The 26,023-nt window shown below is 35.0% G+C and overlaps 1 protein-coding gene across 1 annotated transcript; it reads right to left on the minus strand.

The window, feature by feature from the left end:
• Window positions 1-9,196: 9,196 nt before the first annotated feature.
• LOC132560013 (ranBP-type and C3HC4-type zinc finger-containing protein 1-like) lies at window positions 9,197-24,620 on the minus strand. Its single transcript, XM_060224670.1, has 10 exons — window positions 24,576-24,620; window positions 23,596-23,988; window positions 23,059-23,155; window positions 21,566-21,764; window positions 19,142-19,443; window positions 14,562-14,705; window positions 12,417-12,530; window positions 11,480-11,561; window positions 9,713-9,859; window positions 9,197-9,414 (listed from the first exon to the last, which is right to left on the minus strand). The coding sequence occupies exons 2-10, from the start codon at window positions 23,763-23,765 to the stop codon at window positions 9,242-9,244; spliced, it is 1,428 nt and encodes a 475-aa protein (XP_060080653.1). The 5' UTR covers window positions 23,766-23,988; window positions 24,576-24,620; the 3' UTR covers window positions 9,197-9,241.
• Window positions 24,621-26,023: the final 1,403 nt, after the last annotated feature.

The following is a 26,023-nucleotide window of genomic DNA, read 5'->3' on the forward strand; positions in this document are numbered from 1 at the left end:
GCATAAACTGAATTTTGTAAAATGTCTTTACTGTGATTACTCTAAAACTTTGGAAGCTGGTGTCGCTTGGTCAACAGTTGGTTATTTTCATCAATTACAACAAAAAACTTCTGAGCTGATTTCAATTTTCTTGGGGAATCATAACATTTCTTTATCAGAACAAGGCATTGATCTTTGGTATATCAGAAACTTTGAAGAAGAAGAACCTTAAAAGCTCACTCCGTGCATTGCGTTCAGACATTAATTTGAAACTTTAAACATGATACCCCCACTCGTTTCTAATACTCTTTTCCTGGTCAACAGTAAAATGTGTGTCCTGTAAGCAATATATACTATAACTATTATCTCTTAAGTAGGAGAAAACGTCTTTTCTTTTAACTTTATCGCTTAACCCCTGACAATTCGCCGAGAGTATAGTGATCTCACTCATAGTGTGTAAACAATAGATCAATATTTTTTGCGTGAAAAGTACCTAGTAAGAAACAAAGAAGGGAAAAGAGAAGAAAGGAGAAGAAGCAAAATAAATCCTTTACGATCATATCCCTGACAAAGTGACACACTATGCCACTTACTACACCTGTATGGCCAACTGCTGTTAGATTATATTACACTAGGTTTAAAGCTTGATATCAAACAACTAATTTTTTTTTACCTTTTTACAGTTCTCACTGTAAGCTTATATCGTTTTAAGATTGATGGTAGAAATAGTGATGTGTGGCACACGATCATCTGGTTTATTCCCACGTAATGAAAGTTTTCACCCATACATAAGCTAGCTATAAACAAAGGATGAAACTTTACACAAATTACTAGCTGAAATGCACTATTTGCAAGATGAAGTGAGCCTTCCACCTATGTCCAAGCACCTGCTAGCAGAAAACAGATGTTTCGAATGTCTTTCGTATTACTCTGAATGAAAACATATGTGGTTTATTAAGCTGGCAACAACCTGGATTTTTAAAAAAATTACAATGATTGTAGTGTATCTCATGGTGGATAGGAGTTTTTTTCGTTTTGAAGTCATGAAGCATGCTCAAATGTTTTGATATTTGGCTGGTGTTTTCCTAAGATAAAACCTGACAAAGTTTGCAAAAAGATATGACCTTGGCCTCAAGATCACAAGGGGTAAGATTTGTTAAAACTTTTAAAAACTTCTACTCATGAACTAATAGGTCTAGAGGCATGATTTTTGGCTGGTATATATATACTAGTTGAACACTTCAGGTCCATTGGGCCTTTACTTAATATTAATTTTTCCTTGAAAAATTGCTTTTTTAAATATCATTCTTTTTGAAAATGTCAGTTCTTTTGTGCCTGTTTCCATTGATAACATCCATCCCCAAATTCAGCATTATCATCTGTACACAGGTCCAAGAACTCAGTAATAATATTGTATATGTGTTACAATGCCTTTGTAAATGAAAGCCAATTTTGTCATATTTATGGATGCACTAAATGTGGTCAATGTACAGGAGATTACGCATGAAAAGATCTATTCACCTTGAAACTAGAGCTGTGATAGAGGCCTTAGTTTTTGTAGAATCATGTTTATTCAGATCAATACATCAGAATTATAAACCACACCAAATCCAATGTGTGTTGTAAAATGGCCATAAAGTAAAATACTCTATAGGGAATTTTTTTTTTATATCAGTATTTTGTTTGCTTTATGTTTGTGGAGTAGATGAAAGGTATATTTCTATACACTGAACTGCTTTGTACTTGTAAACGTTGTAATTTATAACACCTTAGTGCTCTTTCATACAATTTCATAAGCTAATTTAGAAACTGTATATTGTGTTTTTGTAGGATAGATATGTCATATATCTTACCTTCCTGAAATCAGATGTTTTATATTTTCAATATGTGTATATTTAAAAGCACCCTCTCTTCTTTCCCATCCCCTCCTTACTGTAATGTGAACAAGTGTATGAGGATTGAATAGTATTCAAATGAATATGATATGAATCATTATGGGAACTAAACTTCAAATTTTATTGCAAGGAAATGTGTTGTGGTTTGGTGGCATAGTGGTAACACAATGAAATGGCACACTCCAATCTTCTACTGGTTTTTGTTATCAGAACTTTTATTTTAAACGTTGTAAGTGATATTGTAATAATACAGTGACAAAAACACTGTTATCGTGATACTTGTAATTGCTAAATATGTAGGCACATTTGACCTTTTGTTTGTGATAACTTGGTGTATTATTATTTCCATCAAACAGAAACACACAATCTGTCTTTAAGGAGGAAGGACAATGATCGAGCGGTGATATTTGATAGTATCTGGTAAACCCCTTCACTGCAGGCCCAGATACAAGAGAGAAATGACTGATATGTTTTATAGGAAGTGCTGTTTCTCATAAACCATTGCAGCAATCACAGAGCCCAGTGTATATAGTATATTGTCTACATATAACATAGTAGTACTTAGTTCAATTTAGCTGGGAAAGCAGGAGATTAGGAAAGCAGAGGAATTGGAAAAGCAGAGAAAATGGAAAAACAGAGAAAATTGGAATACTTAAAGAATTTTTATCAAAAATACCTGAAGGATTCTGATATAACTCTGATGATCCTGTTCATTGTAGTTATGCAGTACTAAGTCAGTCTTCAGTGCAAGATAAATTTGCAATACGGTACAATATTATCTTGATCACCAACCACCAAATCTGAATTTGATACAGTTGAAGAGAATAAAAAGAAACTAGCAAAAGCAAAAAAATATACCTTCGTCATAGACAAGGCATACACTTTTGTGTAGATAATGACTACTCCCCGGAAAGTACTGAAGGGATCTTTACAAAACAGATTGTAACTGTACCTGTATCGTCAGTTTATTTACAACTGAGATAAATAAATGTACACCCATCCGCAAAAAGATTGCTATTTAGTATGCGACTTCAAGGGAATTTATCTCAATCACATGATATCAGCAAATAATATCTGATACGAATCGCAATAGAACTGTGTAACTTCCGACAATAAATAATGGTTGGTATCGGGTTAAACGCTCCTCTGAAATACAAATATCTATCAAATTTCGATATTCATGCTAGTGGAGAATAACTTCAAAAATATTATTATCATGTAAATTCACCAGTGGGAAGAACTTAACACAACCTCGGGTAAAATTACCACTGAAAAATATTTATTGACGGAGGTCTATTGTGCGATTCAAGATTCATGTCTTCAGTCATCATATGATCATGTGACATGTTTCATTCAATTTCTCTGTGTTTTTAAAAGACAAATGTATAGAAACCCTACAGCATTCTAAATCATTAGATCATTATGAGAAAATGTTATGTCAAGGTATTTTATCCAAAGTACAGACAATTTAACAATGTTCAGTTGTAGTTTTCCCACCTAAACAAAAAAGAATATGAATTCTTTATTAATATTAACAAACTTGATAGCCCACCTCCTAGCATACTACAGACTCAGTCGAATGTAACGTGGTCCGATTTCAGCATGCACTGTATATTTCTTGGTACATATACATGTATATTGTTATTCGTTTTAATACCGTTATATTTATTGTGTTCAATTTTATCATTTTACAATCATATGAAAATATAAATGTATGTTGATACCTTAAATATATGTAAAATTTCTATATAAGAATGTACCTAGGTATTGTGCTGAATAACATTTTATTTTGCTAAATAATATTATATATGTAACATGTAAGTGCTTGATAAAATAAATGTAAATTATGTTGAAGTTATGTATGTAAGGTGACATTTTTGCTAAATAATATTTGTGTATGTAACATGTAAGTGCTTAATAAAATAAATGTAAATTATGTTGAAGTTATGTATGTAAGGTGACATTTTTGCTAAATAATATTTGTGTATGTAACATGTAAGTGCTTAATAAAATAAATGTAAATTATGTTGATGTTCTGTATGTAAGGTGACATTTTGAAATAAATTGCATCAAATTAATAATTTTATCTGTTTTAGTGTTACAGTAAAGTTATAAGGTATATAAGTAGCACAGGTAGAATCTCAGGTAAATGAACTCAGGTGAAATTTACCGTCAGTGTGAAACTGACTATGATTGCTTTTCTACGGTCTTCCTAAACCAACACTTTCTATTGTTTTCTTAAAAGTGGGCAAATCAAAACCCACCCTTTAAATGACATAGTTTTCATGAGTAAAAGGCATAGAGGAATGATATTTGGCTTGTATGTTCCTAGTAAGAAGTGTGACTTATTTGGAAAAAGAAATGAGCTTGACCTTTGTTCAAGGTCACAGGGGGCAAATTTTTAAAAGCAATAAAACAACTTCTTTTATGAACGAAAAGGCCTGGAGGCGTGATATTTCACTGGTATGTTCCTATAATTAATCCCAAAAAAGAAATTGCCTTGATGCATGTCAATGCAGGGTAAAATTTGTTAAAACATTGTGTTTGATAGCGAGGGCTATCAATCACTTTCGCACGTGCAGAGCTGGTAGTCTGGTTGTACCACGCTGGCAGTCAGCTTCTTTCTGGCCTTTAGTAGTTTCAAACGATAATGGAAGTTTTAAAGCGTTTGTGGTTGACGTTGTTGAGTATGTGAAGCCCGCCTGCTTCTTTAAAGGCGGTTCTCTGGCTAACAGTGTTTTTGCGTTAACTCCGTTTCATACTAAAGTTTTAGTTTTGAAAGTTGACTGTACTTAAAATGTACATGCTCACAAATTAAAAACGAAACTTTGATGGAGTTTCGTGGATTTATTCATACATTTTTGTTATTCCCATGTTGATATTAGGATCAGGGGTGATGGTTTTTCTATTTCGTGTTTTGGTAATCGAAACTTTTGATTAACATGTTACGCTCATTAGTATTTACATGTGTGGTTTTTTTTTCTAACAATTTCCAGGGTTCTGGATTCAAATTATGATCCGTATGGGACGACATCAGGCATATGGGTGATAGGTTTCTAAGATGAAATCTGACTATGTAGCCTCATAGGGTGGGAGGCGTGGGGTCAAGGAGGAGAAATAGAGCAAACAATCTTATGTATGAACGTCTGGATTCTATCTTAATTTAGACTGAGACATGCATGGTGAAGGGGATCAATTGTTTTTTAACTATGGGTTCCGACCCACTGGAGTAGGAGGGACAGGGCTAAATATTGGAAATAGAGCAAATTCTTTCAAGTCCTTCTTAAATAGGAACTGAAGACATCCTTTATATAGAGAACTTAGTCTTTTACAAACAGTGCATTTCTAATTATATACAAGTGTTCCAAGCACTTTTCCTGTAGTTAAAATAATTGATATCAGCAAACTTAGCCAGGTGAGAGATACAGGCCCTATAGGCATCTTGTTTTTTAATAGATCCTTTCACTTAACTTGAAACCAGTTGATCAAAAGAAAATCATTTTAGCAGTCAGAAAATTTTCATAAATCGTAAATTATTTCTTTAGTCAGACTACATAAATTACAGTGGTTCTGTCCTATGACATCACTTTGAATGGATGTCGAAAAACTCTCGCAGTATCCTTAACTATTCACTCAAGGGGAAGGAACAAAAAGATCATATTTGTATTCCTCATAAGATTTTTGTCCCAATAATTGTTAACAACTTACCACAAACTTATCTTATTTGCATATATAAAGGGATTTTCTGCACAAATTTAAAACAAAATTCATACTGTTTTTGTATTGTTTTGGAATTCTATCTACTGACTTTCAAATCTTAATTTTCAGCATCAAACTATTTTCCCTAAGATCAGATTGGACAGGAAAAATTGATGGAAGTACTCCATACCAATACAAGATTGACTATGTAAACATAGCACATTGAGGAATCAAGGACTTCATCATTGACTGGATCATAAAGATTTCACTCGAAGTATTAGGTAAATACACAGGTCTGTGTGCTATTCACTGCTGATAATTCTTTTTGATACACATATATGTCACATGCACCATTCAGCTCGTTATGCCTAATTCACAATCGGTCAAATGTTTGTAAATCGATCTAACTAGATCTTTATAGAATTTCTGTAAAAAAATATAATATGTTTGTTTATATGGTAAATTGCAGCATAATATTTCGATATGAACATACATTGTAATACCAATTTCTTTTGTGATTTTTGTTTCATGAAAAAATTACTATTATGTGAAATCTGAACTTGTGCTGGATGTCCCTTTAAGATAATTTTTGGCAGCTATTTGTCAAATTAAACAACCTTTTAGTCCGAATTTAATCTGCTAGTGACATTACCAATAAAAACGCTAACCAAGGTGACAAAATTCAAACTTGGCCAAAGTCATCAGAGTTATGTCCCCTTTCAGTAGATCTCCCTGAGCTTCATTCTTTTGAAAGCTGTTAAACAGGTACTGGCCTTAAATAACATCATGAAATACCATTTTCTGCTTTCTTTTCTTTTTAAAGTTATGTATCCTTTAATCTACTGTAAAATTATTAATTTTCGTGGGAAATTTATTTTTGTTGAAATTTATATGGCCATGAGTAAAACAGATAAAGTGACTATACAGTACTGCTAAAATAATGTGAGCAAGATTTAACCATGAAATCAAGTGCCAAGGAAAATGTATATTTTTGGAGAACCGCAAAATTTGTACCCTACGAAAATTTATTATTTACAGTAACTCGCAAGAATGGTATTTAAATTTTCAGAGAAAACGTGAAAGTGGCAGATCTAATGCATACTGGTAAAACTTAACAGTCAAGAGGAGTCAAATACAAATTTTTAATTTTTCCAGTTTATGTACTGCACCTAAATGAAATACAGCAGAACCCAGCCTTATGTATTGCGTTTTCTTTAGCTTCATCTTGTGAAGTTGTATTCAGAAAAAATTGTTGCTCGATGTTTTAAAAATCTTTTTTTAAAAATCTGAATGAGTATTTAACAGATAAAAGGTACCAGCATTATCCTGAAACCAGAACTGCTTTCACATATGTGGTTTAACAACTAGACCAGCTGAACTTGTAAGAAAAACACCAAGCACTGATCAAGACTATGGTTGGTTTGTGGAATATTTTGCATGTGCAGTTTGACAAGTCCAGCCATAACTATCTAAAACAAACTGGTTAAATGACATTAGTGTTCAGAATTCCAGCAGGGTTGGTGCACACACATATTTCTGGAAATGTTAAGGGGAAAGGGTTAGTATGGAACCTATTTATTATTGGTTCATTGTTTTCTGTCTGACCAGAAACTCCGAAACTGTATTATTAACTTATTTATATTAACATATAACATCTCTGATATCCCTTACCAGTTAATTGAAATACGGAATAATTTGACTCGACCATTTCAGAAAGGTTATGCAAAAAGTGACTCTTATATAATTACAGGGCCTTGTATAACTTGATATTCAGAACAGATTCAAGACAGTTTTACCTTAATTGTTTTATTCAAAACTTTCTGAACCTAAGAGTACAGTAATTGTGTGTTTTCATTCCTTATATGGTCTTGTTCCCCTGGATTATCTTTGTTCAATGGAGATTATCCTCGATACTTCAGGGGTTACAATCACTTTCGCTCTCTGCACCCCTGGAACCATCCTCGATACTTCAGGGGTTACAATCACTTTCGCTCTCTGTACCCCTGGAACCATCCTCGATACTTCAGGGGTTACTATCACTTTAGCTCTTTGTACCCCCGGAACCATCCTCGATACTTCAGGGGTTACAATCACTTTCCCTCTCTATACCCCTGGAACCATCCTCAATACTTCAGTGGTTAAAATCACTTTTGCTCTCTGTACCCCTGGAATCATCCTCGATAATTCAGTGGTTACAAGAACTTTCGCTCTCTGTACCCCTGGAATCATCCTTGATACTCCAGGGGTTACGAACACTTTCGCTCTCTGCACCCCTGGAACCATCATCAATACTTCAGTGGTTACAATCACTTTCGCTCTCTGTACCCCTGGAATCATCCTCGATACTTCAGGGGTTACAATCACTTTCGCTCTCTGTACCCCTGGAACCATCCTCGATACTTCAGGGGTTACAATCACTTTCGCTCTCTGTACCCCTGGAACCTTCCTCGATACTTAAGGGGTTACTATCACTTTAGCTCTCTGTACCCCTGGAACTCTCCTCGATACTTCAGGGGTTACAATCACTTTCCCTCTCTATACCCCTGGAACCATCCTCAATACTTCAGTGGTTAAAATCACTTTTGCTCTCTGTACCCCTGGAATCATCCTCGATAATTCAGTGGTTACAAGAACTTTCGCTCTCTGTACCCCTGGAATCATCCTTGATACTCCAGGGGTTACGAACACTTTCGCTCTCTGCACCCCTGGAACCATCATCAATACTTCAGTGGTTACAATCACTTTCGCTCTCTGTACCCCTGGAATCATCCTCGATACTTCAGGGGTTACAATCACTTTCGCTCTCTGTACCCCTGGAACCATCCTCGATACTTCAGGGGTTACAATCACTTTCGCTCTCTGTACCCCTGGAATCATCCTCGATACTTCAGGGGTTACAATCACTTTCGCTCTCTGTACCCCTGGAACCATCCTCGATACTTCAGGGGTTACAATCACTTTCGCTCTCTGTACCCCTGGAACCATCCTCGATACTTCAGGGGTTACTATCACTTTAGCTCTCTGTACCCCTGGAACATGTCCTGGCAAAATTGAAGGTACAAGCAATGTAATTTGATTGGTTCCAGGAGAAAAAGAATGACCAATCACAGGCTAATATGCTCATTTTTAAAATTACAAAGGAGCGACACCTACAAAGCCATTACAATATACTGTTTTGCGACCTCGAGATTCGTTTGATGTACATTGAAATTTTAAATTAGTCTTTTCGTCTTGTCCACTAGGTGTCGCATATAGAATATTCAATTTTGCCATAACATGTCCGAGGGGTGCAGAGATGATGACTGAAGATAGTATTCATTGTGACACGATCCACGCCATGATCAGCAAAATGGAGATCAACTGCAGTCACTTGATGGGTTTATCATCTTTTGAGGCAAGGTCTTCTTGTAGTAGCTAGTGGCTACCTCACTGAACATCATGCCAGGGGCCCATCACATGCTATCCAAGTGTCTTACCCAAGGACACGGAAACATTACCGGATCAACTTTAATTTGAGCTGCCTGAGAGATAAAGCATGCCCGATGTAGGGATCCAACCAAACACCTAGGAACTTCACCTTAAGAGGATATAGCAGACTGATGAAAAACAAAGATTTTAATCTGTTACTGTGATGCATATTTATTGTGTAAACTAACAGTTCAAAATGTTCAGTCAAATTCAATCTCAGTGTCAGCATGTATGTCATTTAGAAATGTTTGAGTGTCATACAGAGCCTTTATTTTAGATTGGGAATCATCATAACGCCGCTCCCACGTCTTAAATGCCGCCAGTGAAATAATTCCGTCGTTAAACATCACTTCAAACAGCCGAGGCAGAATTCCTGTGAAAGGAAACACAATTTTAATCAATAATCAACAAGGACTGTTATTACAATGTAATTAAACGATGGAAAGTAATAGACAAATTGCATGGACACTCATGTTGATGTAGCCTCTAGAACTTCAGAACTAGACTACTGACTTGTATTCTCAAAAATACCAGAACAATCTATAGTCTCTAGAACAACAAAGCCTTGACAAATTAATAAGCCCATTCCTTGATTTTTTCAGAGAAAGTCACGACCTCCAGGCTTATTACAGGATAAATACAGTAAAGATACATAGAGACACTGGCGATACCTTCTGGGTATTGTAGTTTGTGGTAAAGATTCTGCAAGGCAATTAAAGCTTCCACCATTCTAGACTCCTGGTTGTCTAACACCTCCATCAGTAACACCTCACGGTCAATGATCTTGTGCTGGTCCACAACAAATATTGTGCCTAGCTCTGAAAATATAGAGCATTCAATGATAAAACATGGCTAGAGATCTTGTCTTGGTCCATGAAGAATGCCACACTTACGGTACCTCTGAAAATATAGACTATTAAATGATTGTCAATAAAACATCTTGTTGGTACACTGAGAGAATATTGCACCTTTTCCTTGAAAAAAAACCCAGAGTATTTAAAGTCTCAAGCCATGAAGCCATACATATGATATCATCTACCCCTGATATTTCTCTTGTACAATGCCATTCTCAAAAAACACAGCACACTACATGCCAACATGAAACTGATCAGATACCAAGACCCTGGCCCTCTCAGTTATTGAAAAGAAGTTGTTTCAATTATTTAACTATGTTTGACTCTTTTAACCTTGATAAATTTAGAGGTCATTTGTTTTGATAAACTCCATAACCTAGCATGCCTCAGACTCAATATTAATAAAATTGGTTATTGAGAAAAATAGGGGTTATGATTTGAAGATTTTAACACAATTGATCACAGTGACCTTGAAAGTGGGTCAAGATCATTCAATTGAATTAACTTGATGGCCCAGCATAATACAAACTCCCTAGGCCTTTCAGTAATTGAGAATAAGTGGTTTGAAGATTTACCTTAATTGACAACTATGACCTTGTCACAACATTTGATTACAGAATGAAAATAACTTGCGGCAGCTTAACCACAAAATATTGTCCATTCTCATTTTATGATTAAATCAAGAATGTCATTCAAAACGAAGTGAGCAGGGGCTCACAAAGATATATCCTCATCCCTCACATTTCCTTCTGATCTAAATCTATCGAGGTACTAATCTATCAAAGGGCTCATGCAAATATCTCGTATACAAGCTTTTCATTTCTAAAGAGATCATAAATGACCTTTGACCTTTAACTTCGACCAATAACCAAAATCTATTCTGCAGTACAACTTGATAGTGGAGTGATATGTTGTACATGTGAATATGAACTATAACTGCTAAGAAATTTTTATGAGGTTTCTTGTACACAAAATCTTTATTTCAAAAGGAGTCAAGGGTGACCATTGACCTTTACCCTTTACCATTGACCTTTAACCTTTACCAATGACCACTAAAATCAGATGTAGACCTTAGTGGGGTGATGCTATAATGTGAATATGAAGTAAAACTGTCCAGGGCTTCACGAAATACCTTGAAGACAATTTTTTTATTAAAGAAATGGTCAAGGTGAACTTTGACCTTTAATCTTGACCACCGACCACCTAATTGTATCAGGTGTAGACTTTGGTGGGGTGATGCTATGGAGTGAATATGAACTGAATGGGTTATTGAGATATTCTATACAGTTATCACATAACAATCCACCCCTATCACCTTCATCTTACCTAAGTCTGGGACATAATGATTATTGATAGCCCGGACTGATATGGAAATGCCACACTGTATGATAATATATCCCCAAAAGAATGAAACTGGTGCAAAGAATTTGAAACATGGCAACCCATTAACTGGAATAATACAGAAAAAAAAAACACAAACGCCTTTTTCATTTTCTTCAATTTAGGTGAATTTCAGTGCAGATAATCTTACTGTGGTATACCGTAATGTATGTGTAGTATATAACAGCTTACAAACAGACTTACTATTGATCGCATCTTCACACACACATGTCACTACAGTCCTGATAAAATCTTTACTTTTCATCAATGCTGGGGTGTACGCCATCTGTTTATCAAAACAAGTTACATGGTGAATACATTTTATCTTGTATACAAGTGTTCATAATTTTATCATTACTAGTAGCTTATCTAGTACAAGTAACGATGTCACAACAGGTAACCTTTATGTAACAGGTAACGATGTCACAACAGGTAACCTTTATGTAACAGGTAACGATGTCACAACAGGTAACCTTTATGTAACAGGTAACGATGTCACAGCAGGTAACCTTTATGTAACAGGTAACCTTTATGTAACAGGTAACGATGTTACAACAGGTAACCTTTATGTAACAGGTAACGATGTCACAACAGGTAACCTTTATGTAACAGGTAACGATGTCACAACAGGTAACCTTTATGTAACAGGTAACGATGTCACAACAGGTAACCTTTATGTAACAGGTAACGATGTCACAGCAGGTAACCTTTATGTAACAGGTAACCTTTATGTAACAGGTAACGATGTTACAACAGGTAACCTTTATGTAACAGGTAACGATGTCACAACAGGTAACCTTTATGTAACAGGTAATGATGTTACAACAGGTAACCTTTATGTAACAGGTACCTATCTATAATGGGTAACAATGTTACTACAGGTAATTTTTTCTGTATCCATCCTGAGTGACAAAAAAATCTGACACTTATTCCTCTGTTATAACTTCAGAATTCTTTTTTTTTTCTCCTGATTCTTGTTTTCCATTAACTAAAATTCCCAAAACCCATTTTAATCACAAAAATTCTGGTAAAAAATATTATAGCTTAGGTAGAGGAATTCATTTTACTTCAAACAATTTGATGAATCTATGATAAAATTATTTTGAATTTCAAAATCCTCTCTTAGTGGTTAAAAACAGACCTTCATCCAGCCTATCAGATCCACATTGGGGGTTTTCCTCTTCAGCAGGATCGCTAAATTTTTGTGTACTCCAGTCATTGGCAAGTTTGTCAGTACATTTTCTCCATCAACAGTCTGTTACATAGGACACAAACAGAAATTACAAATAATTTCATGTCTCACCTGTCCCTGCTTTTTTGGTATGGTAATTTTAAGGCCAAATGCAAAATACACAAGAATTTATGTCTCCTAATCTCTCTATCCTAAACCCACAGTAAGATTAAGATTTCATTTAAATTCACACATTCAGGACTAATATAAACTTTTAAATGGCATTCTAACAGAAGTGACTGGCTGTGTGAAATATAACAGCAAGCAAAACATAGCAAAAGGACATATATACAGAAAGCAATAGGCCCAAGGGGCCTGCAACACTCATCATGCTAATTCAGCTATTCAGTCAATTAATAAAAACTTTCAAATATGACAAAAAAATTCTGATTTAATTTCCATATTGGGTTCCGCCCATGTGGTCAAACTGAGGTCAGATTCACTATTTATAAAAATTGCTTCAGACCAAACTTCAAACAATATCCCTGTTTGGAAGATGGATTTTTAAGAACATAAATTTCCCCAACTGGGCCCTTCCCTGCCACCCTAGTGAGGTCAGGCTGCACTGTTTATACAGTACTTAGTCCCCTTAACCAAAGAATACTTCAGATCATTTATTCTTATAGAAGGAGTAAGATTTTAAAGAATTTCCCCTTTTAGGCCCCATCCCTAAGGCCCCTTGGAATTGAAAACCAATCCTTACACAAATTTGTTCTCCTTCACCTGATAAAAACTGACCAAATTTGGGTGATCTAATCAATCCTAATGGAGAAGTAGGATTTTAAGGAATTTGCTCTATTTCCTTAATTGGACATACCCCTCCCACCCCAGAGGGCCAGAATCCACTGTTAATACACAACTGATTCTGCTTCAGCCATCCAAGAATACTTCAGACTAAATTTGGGCATTATCCATTCATTCCCACAGGTCGGATTTTGTTCTACTTCCCCTTACGATTCTTTTGACCAAATTTGGTCCAAATCCCATTAATTGTTCATGACTAGCAGCATTTTGTAGAAAAAAGTATCAGACAACAGACAAAGGATAACAGACAACAGCTGAAGGAAAACTGACTTATTTCTTCAGGCCATGTGAGCTTAATAAAGCTTTTTAAATACCATGTACTCTCTTCCTGTAATAAGCCCACTCCTTACTTTGTGTCTAATTCAATGTTAAGTTATCTGCACTTATTTCCAAACATGGCATATAAAGTAGCTAATTAGTCAAAGCTTACCTCATTACCTATAGACTGTAACAGCTTACCTCATTACCTATAGACTGTAACAGCTTACCTCATTACCTATAGACTGTAACAGCTTACCTCATTACCTACAGACTGTAACAGCTTACCTCATTACCTATAGACTGTAACAGCTTACCTCATTACCTACAGACTGTAACAGCTTACCTCATTACCTACAGACTGTAACAGCTTACCGCATTACCTAGACTGTAACACACAGCTTACCTCATTACCTATAGACTGTAACACACAGCTTACCTCATTACCTACAGACTGTAACAGCTTACCTCATTAACACACAGCATTACCTCATTACTCATTACCTACAGACTGTAACACTGTAACCTATAGCTTAACACACAGCTTACCTCATTCATTACCATTACCTCCAGACTGTAACAGCTTACCTCATTACCTACAGACTGTAACACACAACTTACCTCATTACCTATAGACTGTAACAGCTTACCTCATTACCTATAGACTGTAACACACAGCTTACCTCATTACCTATAGACTGTAACACACAGCTTACCTCATTACCTATAGACTGTAACTGCTTACCTCATTACCTATAGACTGTAACACACAGCTTACCTCATTACCTATAGACTGTAACACACAGCTTACCTCATTACCTATAGACTGTAACAGCTTACCTCATTACCTATAGACTGTAACAGCTTACCTCATTACCTACAGACTGTAACACACAACTTACCTCATTACCTATAGACTGTAACAGCTTACCTCATTACCTATAGACTGTAACACACAACTTACCTCATTACCTTCAGACTGTAACAGCTTACCTCATTACCAATGGAGCGGTTGACCTCTGGTCGTCCTAGGTTTGGGATCTGGTAAGAATCTGGGCGAGCACTGGCACACATGGCACAGGTAGATTTTCCTTGCTCATTAAAAAAGGTACATTGTGGACAACTCCATCTGCCATCCTTAAAAACATAAATCAATTCTTCTGATCGTTTGTGTATTGAGTAAAAAAACTTACCAATAAACAAAATAAATATGAAAAACAAACTGCAAAGTCCAACTGGTTAACTAGCTGCTTTTACCCTTAAAAAGAGCTCTTAAAATTAAAAGATTTTTTTTCAACAGAAAAAAACTGAAAATAAGTAAGCTTGACTGCACCAGCAGAAAACAAACATGAATTCAAAATTAATTCAATGAAATAATCCTATGAAAGCTGTCATCTAAGCTTGGTTATTAACAAAGATATCAGAAGATAAATTTTCTATTTTGTTTAAGTTATCAGGGAAAACTGAATCAATGGCAAAGTCTGAGATTTTTCTTCATTGAAATACAGTTTCGTTTTTACTGATTACAAAAACATATTGAAAACATTGAGTTTGTCTGCTAAGTAACTACCATCATGGAACAGTCTATTGTTTCCGTCTTTCTGATAAAGCAACAACAACAACAAACAAATTTTCAACATTTTACATCTTATCATACATTATTTGTTAAACAAGAGGCCCCCAGAGCCTGTATCGCTCACCTGGATGTTAAAGCCCAGCAATGTTATACATGCCTGTATGTTGGGTATTTCAAATACAGTCAAAACTCATAATCTCAAAATTCAAGGGACTGTGGAAAATATTTCGACTGATCTGAATTTCGACTCTAACTCATCTTCATGTTTTGTGCACACACACTACTTTTTTAATGTACAGGTAAGTCATCACTACAGGGTGGTGACACTGATTAAGAAGCCAATCTATAATTAGATAATTAAACTGGTAATTGATCACCAGAGCCCAAATGTTGTGCGTACGATGGACCACCGATACACTGTAATTAGCCATGTGTTACACACCAGTGACTTACTACTCTGTGTATGTAATGACCAATTCCATCAGAAGATGTGCCAATACCGATTTTTCCTATCCATAAAATTTGAGTCATCCATACTAAAGTCACAAAGTTAAAGAAGGGAAAAAATCAGGACTTGAAAATTATTTTGACTCAAAAGGGAATTTCGACTCAAGCGATATTGAGACATCGAGTTTCAAATGAATTTCCACATTAAAGTTCAATCACTTGACCTCTCTGAGGGAGCAGGATCAATGGAGAAATACTTACATCACGGCAGCATTTCTTTTTTGATTCCCAGGAAGAGTTATTGAGTTAGTGACTCAACTACATGAAAATTATGACCAGAAATTATGTCCCTTTGGGTGTGCCACACCCAAGGGTGAATTCTTACCTAAAAAATTATTTATCTCTGAGTGCCAAGCAATTCTATATATATATAAATATGGATTGGGGATTTCTACGGTTTCAAAGATATCAACCAAAAAATAAGTCCAGAGGGGTGGGGCCACACCAAAGGCATTGTTATATATGGTTTAGGGGTGTTTTAAAGATAGTACCATGAAACTGAATCCCTTAAAATGGGGCGAGGAATACAGGAGTAAGATTTTAAAGAATTTGTTGGATTTCCCATATTGAGCCCCGCCTCTCCTGCCCCAGGGGGCCGAGATCCACCATTTATACAAAATTGATTTCCAATGGACCAAAGATGCTTCTGACTAAATTTCAGCAAAATCCAAGCATTCCTACAGGAGGAGTAGGATTTTATAGAATTTGTTCTACTTTCCCTATTAGTCCCCGCCCCAGGGGAACATGACCCATTGTTTATACAAAATTGATTCCTCTCATCGAAACATGATTCAGACCAAATTCGGACAAAATCCAATCATTCCTACAAGAGGAGTAGGATTAAAGAATTTGGTCTATTTCCCATATTGAGCCACACCCTTTCTGTACCAGGGGGCCCCGATATCCACCGTTCCAACAAAATTGATTTCATTTCATCAAAAGATGCTTCTGACCAAATTAGGACAAAATCCAATCATTCTTGCAGGAGGAGTAGGATTTTAAAGAACTAGCAAAATTCCCCTTTTGGGGCTCCACCCCTTCAGGCCCTTGAGGGCTGGAACACATCGTTTACAAAAAATATGTTCCCATTCCCCTAAGGATGCTTCTGATCAAGTTTGGTGAAAATCCCCTCAGTTGTTCATGACTAGTAACGATTTGTAAAAAAAGTTGACAGACAACAGATGCCGGACACCACAGTATCCTTATAAAAAGGATTCTAACATGTATTCCATCAAGCTTCTGTTAAGAAAAATTTTACTAATACTGGCATCAGTTCCATATTTCTAACAGACTATTTTGTTGTGGCATTTTAAAACATATGACATTCAAGCCCAGTGTGTGATGTAATGAGGTTGTGTTTGAAGGACATAACATCCTATCACTACACGTGCTAGAGACTATGATTACTTTCGTATAATGATCACGAAAATTATAAAGGTTAAAGGTTGAATATACTAGTATCTATATATATATACATTTATATAATCAATACCCATGGTTCTTAACTTTAGGAAATGGATTTGACCATTCGGGACTGGGAGGCAAGGTCCAAAAATAGAAATTTAGCTAAAATTTCGCTTTATAACCCCATTCTTCCATAATGCCTCAACCTACTACAACCAACTGTTCCTGAAATGTCATTAGGAAAATGCAACCTTTTTAATTCAGACGAGAATTCCACAGAAGGGGATATGTTGCCTGTCCAGCAAGGTTTCTGGAGAAAAGTTTTACGGAACAAAAGCCATTGTATTTATTCCATATATATAATTTGTCCATTTGATCGAGATGAGATTAGTAAACTTGTAGATTTGATCAATAGTGTTGAAGAGAACTGAATCCCAAGGATTGATTTTCCTTACTAATTCAACATAATATTTTTATTTTAATTCTGATCTTTTAAAGATATGAAAATGTTAATTTGCAATAACTTCGATGTACAGTGTATCAATATTAGTAACGTGAAGATGAGCATTTGCTATACATGTTAAAACGGATGTAAAATCAAGGAAATCAATCTAATTTGCAGTACATTGTGTTAACTAACAGTTTCTGTGACATACAGTAAAGAATTTGAAAAAGCATATGTTCTCCTTAAATTAAAAAAAAAAAAATATTTTCATAGATATCTCCAAATACTGGCCAAACACTGTTTTGAAACTACATATAGTGTTATGTTTACAAAAAACATTTTGAGGGTTTGATCTTTATTTCCTTAAGGGGGTATTTACAAAACCATCAAACCTCAACAGAACTCTCATGGAAGCATTTTTGGTAAGGAAGCACTGTATGAAGTTGGATGTTGACCGGCCAAAGGGAACTGAAGTTATCATGAAAAAAACAATTTCCTATTTATAGTAACAGTGACCTTCACCTTTGAACTTTGGACCTGAAAAGCAATCTCAAGCAAGCACTTTTTATAAGAATGCACTTTATGTAGTTTGAGGTAGATTGGCTAAAGTGCATTGAAGTTGTCAGGCGAAAAAATAATTTCCTATTTATAGTAATATTGACCTTGACCTTCAACCTTCAGACCTGAAAAGCAATCGAAAGCAAAGACTTTAGGCATTATTTAGTTTGAACTTGATTGGCCACAGTGAACTCAATTTATCACGAAAACAATCTTTGTGCAGACGGCAACGCGGACGACACTAACACCGCTGACATAGTAATACCTATATGTCAATTTGGGCAGGCAAGCTACACAAAAAATGATTCAGCCTCTGGGACTCAAGGAGAAGCTCCAAATAAGAAATTTGGCTAAAATTTTGCTTTCACCCTTACTCTTCCTGATTCAATTCATTTGGTCTGATACATCATTTGGGAAATCATTCTTAAATTCAGAAAGTTCATCTGACTGATGAAATTTTGGCTTTCCAATGCTAGTATTTCTATGTGCATCAATGATTTCAACCATTTTGTCTGAAACGGTAATAATGTCTGAAATAAATGATTTCATTGTCAGATGACCATTATGGCCAATTGGCCTCTTGTTTATACTGGCCAATTGGCCTCTTGTTTATACTATCTGCCTGTCATATTTTTTAACAGTGTCAATCTCAAAATTAAACAAGCACATTTAATGATCTTTCAATATCATTATGTGAAATCTGAGAAAGATAACTCACTTCTGGACAAAAGCCCTCACAAACTTCAACATTCACAGATAGCTGCACATGGCATTTATTTCTTTCTTTCGGTTAGTCTCAAAATTAATGATACATCAAAAATACATCAACAAGAATGCATTTAGAACTTTAAGGTAAATTCCGAAAAAGAGCAGTAAAGATCATTAATCAAATTCTGAATCAATCAATCTCAAAATTTACATATTGACACAAATACAGATCATAGGATGATATGTATCTCTATGTGAAATTTCAGAAAGACCTCTCAACTGAGTCTTCAGAATTAGCAACAAAATAATCAAGAGTAGATGGAATGTAAACAACACTAACAGTTCACCATGTCACCAATGTAGAATGTATTTTACCTCTAATCCTTCCCGTTGGGTAGAAGCAGGCTCCATGACAGGTTCATACACATCAGGTTGAGGCTGACCTGACCTTGGCATCTGACCTGACAACGATGGTGACCCTTGACCTGACAATGATGGTGACCCTTGATCTTCCTGTGCCCTCAGTAACCCAGAAAGGTCCTCACTCAGGTTTAATTGTGATTGGTTGAGAGACGACCTATCGCTTGCCTGGCTCAGATTTGACCTTTGTCGACTGGGAGGTAATCCACGCGTTGACACACAAGACATGGGAGTTTCTGGAGTGGGAGGAGTGCCATCTGTGTGAAAAATTACAGTATGAACATATTGTATATCTGAAAAGAAATAATTAATGATAAAAAAAAAAAAACATGAAAAAGTATGTCAGAATAGAGAAAATCAAATCTGGATCATCATAGCTGTTTTAAGTAAATATTTTAGTTTTAAACATCTTACACAAGTCATTAAGACTGGATTCAAAATATCATTTTTGGGATTAAGGTAAATAACAGCCTTGAGCTAAAGGGAAAAAAGTCTTGAGATTAACGTACACAACAGTTTAGAAGATAATGTAATTAACAGTCTTGAGCTAAAAGGAAAACAGTCTTGAGATTAATGTACACAACAATTTTGAAGATAATGTAAGTAACAGTCTTGAGCTAAAAGGAAAAAAGTCTTGAGATTAACGTACACAACAGTTTAGAAGATAATGTAATTAAGTCTTGAGCTAAAAGGAAAAAAGTCTTGAGATTAATGTACACAACAGTTTTGAAGATAATGTAAGTAACAGTCTTGAGCTAAAAGGAAAAAAGTCTTGAGATTAATGTACACAACAGTTTTGAAGATAATGTAAGTAACAGTCTTGAGCTAAAAGGAAAAAAGTCTTGAGATTAATGTACACAACAATTTTGAAGATAATGTAAGTAACAGTCTTGAGCTAAAAGGAAAAAAGTCTTGAGATTAATGTACACAACAATTTTGAAGATAATGTAAGTAACAGTCTTGAGCTAAAAGGAAAAAAGTCTTGAGATTAATGTACACAACAGTTTTGAAGATAATGTAAGTAACAGTCTGGAGCTAAAAGGAAAAAAGTCTTGAGATTAATGTACACAACAGTTTTGAAGATAATGTAAGTAACAGTCTGGAGCTAAAAGGAAAAAAGTCTTGAGATTAACGTACACAACAGTTTTGAGATAAATGTAAACAAGACTTGAGATAAATGTAAACAAGAGGGGTGGGACCAGACCTCAGGATGAATTATCAGTTATGATTGTGTTTATCTCCTGATGCTCAGCAATGCTGTAGTTATTCAGTGGGGATCAAAATCGTCTCATAAAACAAAAGATCCAAATGAATTGTTGCCGGCGCAAAGCAATTTTTCATGCATTTCAGTAAATCTTTGCAGTAGATATAAGTAGTATGTATGACATATGTCCTAGATAAATTAAACTGGATTTACTCACTCGTTGCTTCTGCTCGGATCAAATATAACACAGATAGTTTAATTTTCAAAACCATCAGGTGATGAACGTACAAATTAATTTTGAATTGACCGAGAGTATTTCCTTCTGTTTGTCGGTCCAAAATAACAACAGGAAAGATACTTAGATGCTAACAATACTTTGAAAAGTTTTTAGAAAGTGTTCTTAAAAGGTACAGAATTTCGCAACTTGTCTGGAATATCCCAGAATGGTCCATGTCTCTAAAGAATTCAGTTTTATAATTTTGGTCTCTCAGATATGTTGGATCTAGAGACTGGACAAATTTGAAAGAGGTTTGTAATTTGATTCCTTACTTCAGCTCACCATGAAACCACAGATTCAGTGTAGGGACTCCTCATTACAATGGCTGTAAAAAACCTTATTATCAAACTTGTAATGACTCTCTCTCTCTCTCGGTACTGTCCATACCCTTTGTAAGAATGATACAGACTTTTCAAATGTACCAACCTCAGAGCTTGGTAAAGAATAGTTAAGCTTAATCCTTATAGCATCTTCTATTCCCTTTGTTTGAAATATCTATTTGTGATTTCTATATTCTAGAAACAGGATCCAGCTGATTCTATAGATAGGTAAATGATTAAGAGCTTCATGAACACAAATAAAAAACATGAACCTTTTGTTGTTCTTCATAAACCAATGAATTAAAAGACAATTCTTGTAAGACATAAATGCTTCCACCGCCATGTAAAATTAGTTTCAGCGTTGAATCTGTGAATTACAGGACGAGACAAAATGGACATGGGCAAAGCTACTTGCCTCCTCGTTTTATAGTCGAGCATAAAATAAATCAAAAACTTTGATGGTAAGAAGAATGTTATGACAGGACCTATTGTAGTTTAGAGTTCATTAACACCTGTGCCCTGATTACCAGCGGATTTAAAAATAATTATAACACTGATTTATGATCACCGAGGTTTACCTGGATTCAGGATAACAGTTTCCAATTTCTGGTCAAACTCCTCCTTGCGGAGTCCAACAGACTTCGCTGACATGAGATACAAGTGCACAATGTCACCGTCCCGGACACCTAGTCTTCTCAGAGTGTCATGGTCCGACCCAACCCGCTTGTTTATCACCCACCTTTGTACCTCCATAGGAAATCGGTACTTAAGCATCATCTAAGGAAGAGTTGAAATGTAAAATGTTTAAACAGCCTCTAATGATTCCTGCAGATAAGTCCACATATATCTAGCATGTTGTTCAGTAAAATTACAAACAACTACAATCCAAAATATCAGTTGCAATGCCCTGCAATAAGCCCACCCCGCACTTTTAGTGTTAATATTACAGACTGCCATCACTCCATCCACCCTGCACTTCCAACCCTGTGCGTATTACAGCATAGAGTACATAAATGCAATGGCTTGGCATAAGCTTGACTAGTTCTAATTCTTAGGAACCTTCAGTCTAGTCAAACCTGGTCTGCTTGTACATTATAAGCTAATTACTCTCACCAGTTTATTCTTATTTATTTTTGAGCTTCAATTATGTATATCATGATCAATCAGAATGAAGTTTTCAATGTATAGCCTTTTATCTTAATGAGAAGGTTTTTTTATTTTTTTTTGACGGGGGAGGGGTGGGGGGTGTGTCAATAAACATCAGTTATTGAGAAAACATTATTTTGTCAATGAATGTCAGTGAATTTTACATTGTAAGAATTGATATCCAATTACACTCATCCTTTTTATTTACAATACATTCATTCTGTCCAAACTGAAGTCAAAATCTTTGAAAGTCAACTCCAAATCAAATCTTGTTTATTTTTGTTTAATTTGTGTTTTCTTTTGTTTTCATGAAATGATTGAATGAGTGGTTATACTGACATTCTGGACAATGTTACAAAAGATAAAAATGAATGTTATGAGAAGGAGTTCTCACAAATCAACTTTACATAATAAATGTAGGTGGATAACTATTTACTTTGCCAGCTGTTTTTTTAAGAAAGGGCTAGAAAGGACAAATATTTGGCAAAACAGTTCAGCAAAACATAAACTGAAAAAATCATCTATCTAACAACACTGTGAAGTTGTTTCATAATACCATTTCCCCTAACATTCAAGATACATAGTTCAGTGGAGTTGCTGTATTAGGCTGGAACCTTTTTTCCATGGAGTTTCCTGCTAATGTTTAGGAGCAGACAAAGACTGAAATAGTGGTAGCTCTATTCCTCTTCTACAGCAAAATTATATATTTCCGTGGGACTCAATTTTTGTGTTTTTTCAAAAAATTACTATTTTGTGGACATTGAATTTCATGGGAATATATAAATAACTCAAAGAATCAACTTATATTTAAGATTTCATGGATATATGAATTCAGGGCTGTATCTATGAAATCAAAGAAAATAAACCTTCCATGAAAATTTGGGATTTTACAGTCATTTTAACATAAACAATTTACTGTACTTACTTTTCCTTTCAGAAGTTGAATGGTATCACTCAGTTTTACTTTCAGCGTTAAAGCCAAATCTCCAGATTGATTACGATCCTCTATGTGAACTTTAATACTGAAAAATAATTACTTCAATCTTTCTCACAACACTGATATATACATATCTTAAGTACTAAAAAGATGTGTTGTTTGTCAAATTATCATTATCTAAAATTTGGAAGCATTTATGGATATCACACTACAATATTATACAAAAAAATAATTTTATAAATCATTGTCAAGCACCTTGTTTGCTTCCAAATTACATAGCTTAGTACATACTTAAACAGAATTGTAAATTCTTTTGTTAACACTAAAATATGTCATATGTCTGCGAGTCTGTAATTACAGAAAGAGTTAATCAACAGAACTTTTAGCAATGGATTTCAAAACAAAAGCTGATACACTTTCAATTCACCAAATCAACCATCTGTCTCAAATGCAAAATAATTTCTTCAAACTAAATTTACTATCTCTTTGTAATAAAATAACCATAAACTGTAGTTCAAAAGGTACCTTATTTCCTGTTCTCTTGCAGTGTCATTCACATTTTTGATATCTAAATCTATTTCACATTTCACCTTTGCTTGTGATAAATTCTTTACACAAGCTTTTGCCTTTTCAACGTCTCCATTTCTCAAAGCAATAGCAAGCTGTTGTCCCAAGTTGTCAGTAATTTCCATCATCTCCTCCTATCCATCATCCACAAAGTATATCAACTTTTCCTTCACTTTGTATGACATATCTATAAAAAAGTTCTGATTAACAGAAAGAAGACTTCTGGCTTCTGTCACAACCTATAATGCTCTATATGGTATTAATTATCCATCGTGGTAATGCAATGGGAATCTTCACACTGTTTCACTGTTTAAGATAGGAATGTTGAATGCCTCAGGAATATGACATTTTCTGAAAAGGAAATTTACAAACTCATTTCTAAACTGAAAACGAAAGTATAGTTAATACATTTTCACAATATATGAATATTTCCAATCAAATTAGAACTAGATTTATCAATCATTTATAAAATCCAGCAGGATATGATAAATAAAAGACGTCGTACTATTGGTGTAACTACTCGGCCTACTTCCTCTTTGAATTTTCCACTTACTTAATGGGTGTTGATGTCATTTCGTACACCTACATAAGCTAAACTGAAAGTAGTAGTATTATTGTTCTTGACATCGGATAGCATTATGTCAATAAATCAACAAAACAAGATAAATAACTTGTATCTCTGGTAATACTTCAGTCAGGATTAGGCTATTGTGTAATAAAGGGGGCTATGTGATCTTCGTGAACGTGGAAGGACTTATGTAATTACGAATGAAATTTTAGTCGCGTTTTACATCACATGAAGAGACACTTGACTGTATTGCTACGATTCCACTGATTTTACTTTAAAACCGTTGTAAAGTTTTCTGTCTTCATTGAACATAGTGAAACTATTCATCTTACATTAATTAACGATATTTATTATCCAAAACATTACATACCATTTCAATGACAAGTTTCCAAATTAGTTCTTAAGCGTTTTTAAGATCACGATTGTGTTTTTAAAAAAGGAGGGGTGACACTAAATAAAGCCCGGATTTTCCCGGATATCAAAACATGTGACAAAAATGAGACATACTTTATATGAGTAATATCTATAAACACTTACACTTTAAATGAAATTGTGTTTTGTACGTTGTACTATATCGTCTGAACATCGGCTCCGGACCGTTATGAATGAATGAATGTACGTCTGCCGAGCCTCTTGGCATTCGTCCTTCTATACCGAACCAAAATACAGATTTATTTTAAAACACTGGCCCCTTATTTTTTTACCCTGCAACACTGACTGAAAATCAGTTCATCAAAACATCAACAATTTTGTTTACCTGACGTTGACGTTTCCGGCTGAATTTTCCCTTATGACGTATACATGTACACCAAAATAATTGTTCCGTGCAGAAATATATAATTCCATACTTCAATGGACATGACAGCGGTTTTATGAACTTTCGTAAATGAACTTGTTCATTACAACCAGAGACGTATATATCACACGTCTCTGTTACAACATATAACATCACTTATTTCAACATGTTTTTTTATCGTTAAACTTAATTTAAAAGTACAATTGTTTCGAAGTTAACTAAGCACGTGCTGAAACAGCTGTTTTCCGTCACTGCCGAATACAGCAAAAATATATGTGGCAGGTGTATTTCGGCAATGGCAGTGCCAGTTGCAGGTTAAATTTAATGTTTTCCGTGTCATTTACTTGTATGTCGATACATGTTCTTGGGAATGTCAGACTTTTCGCCACAAAGTTGTTTCGCACCATGACGTTTCATGACTTCATAAGATTCCCCAAAAATGAAAATTCAGAAATGACGTTTCGCGGGGGGAGGTCAAGGTCGCGTGGTACTGGTCAGTCGACGGCTACATCGCTCCTGTGAAATATCTTTGGATTAGTGGATAAATTTTGTGGAACTTTCGACTTTAGATGCATGTTTTGTGACAAACTGTTGTGAACATGGATTGAGTGCCACGCTTGACCACTACTCAGCACGGGCGCGACGATTTACCCAACGCCACCAAACACCTACCCAACGCTAATTGTTTTACAAGTTTAAAACCCTCAAAACTGTAGATGAAGGACTCCGGACATTTTCCAGTTAATCAATTAAACAATTTTAAACGATGCTTTTTTTTATTAAATCATGATTATATAACAAATGTAGGGAACTTAAATTTGCATGTACATAAATGTGTAAACATTCAAAGAAAACATGGCTAACATAAATAGAATACTAGAACGTGAATAAAACAAATCAATCGTTGCACTTTGAATTAATTTAGTATAACAAACACGAAGAAAATATAAAATATATGTATAATAACAATGAATGGTGAGACAATATCACTACAGTACACCAAAAAAAAACTAAGTGTATCA

Source organism: Ylistrum balloti, unplaced genomic scaffold, assembly GCF_031769215.1.
Source record: "Ylistrum balloti isolate Yb309-2 unplaced genomic scaffold, AGI_CSIRO_Ybal_v1 Utg371002, whole genome shotgun sequence".
Classification (NCBI taxonomy): domain Eukaryota; kingdom Metazoa; phylum Mollusca; class Bivalvia; order Pectinida; family Pectinidae; genus Ylistrum; species Ylistrum balloti.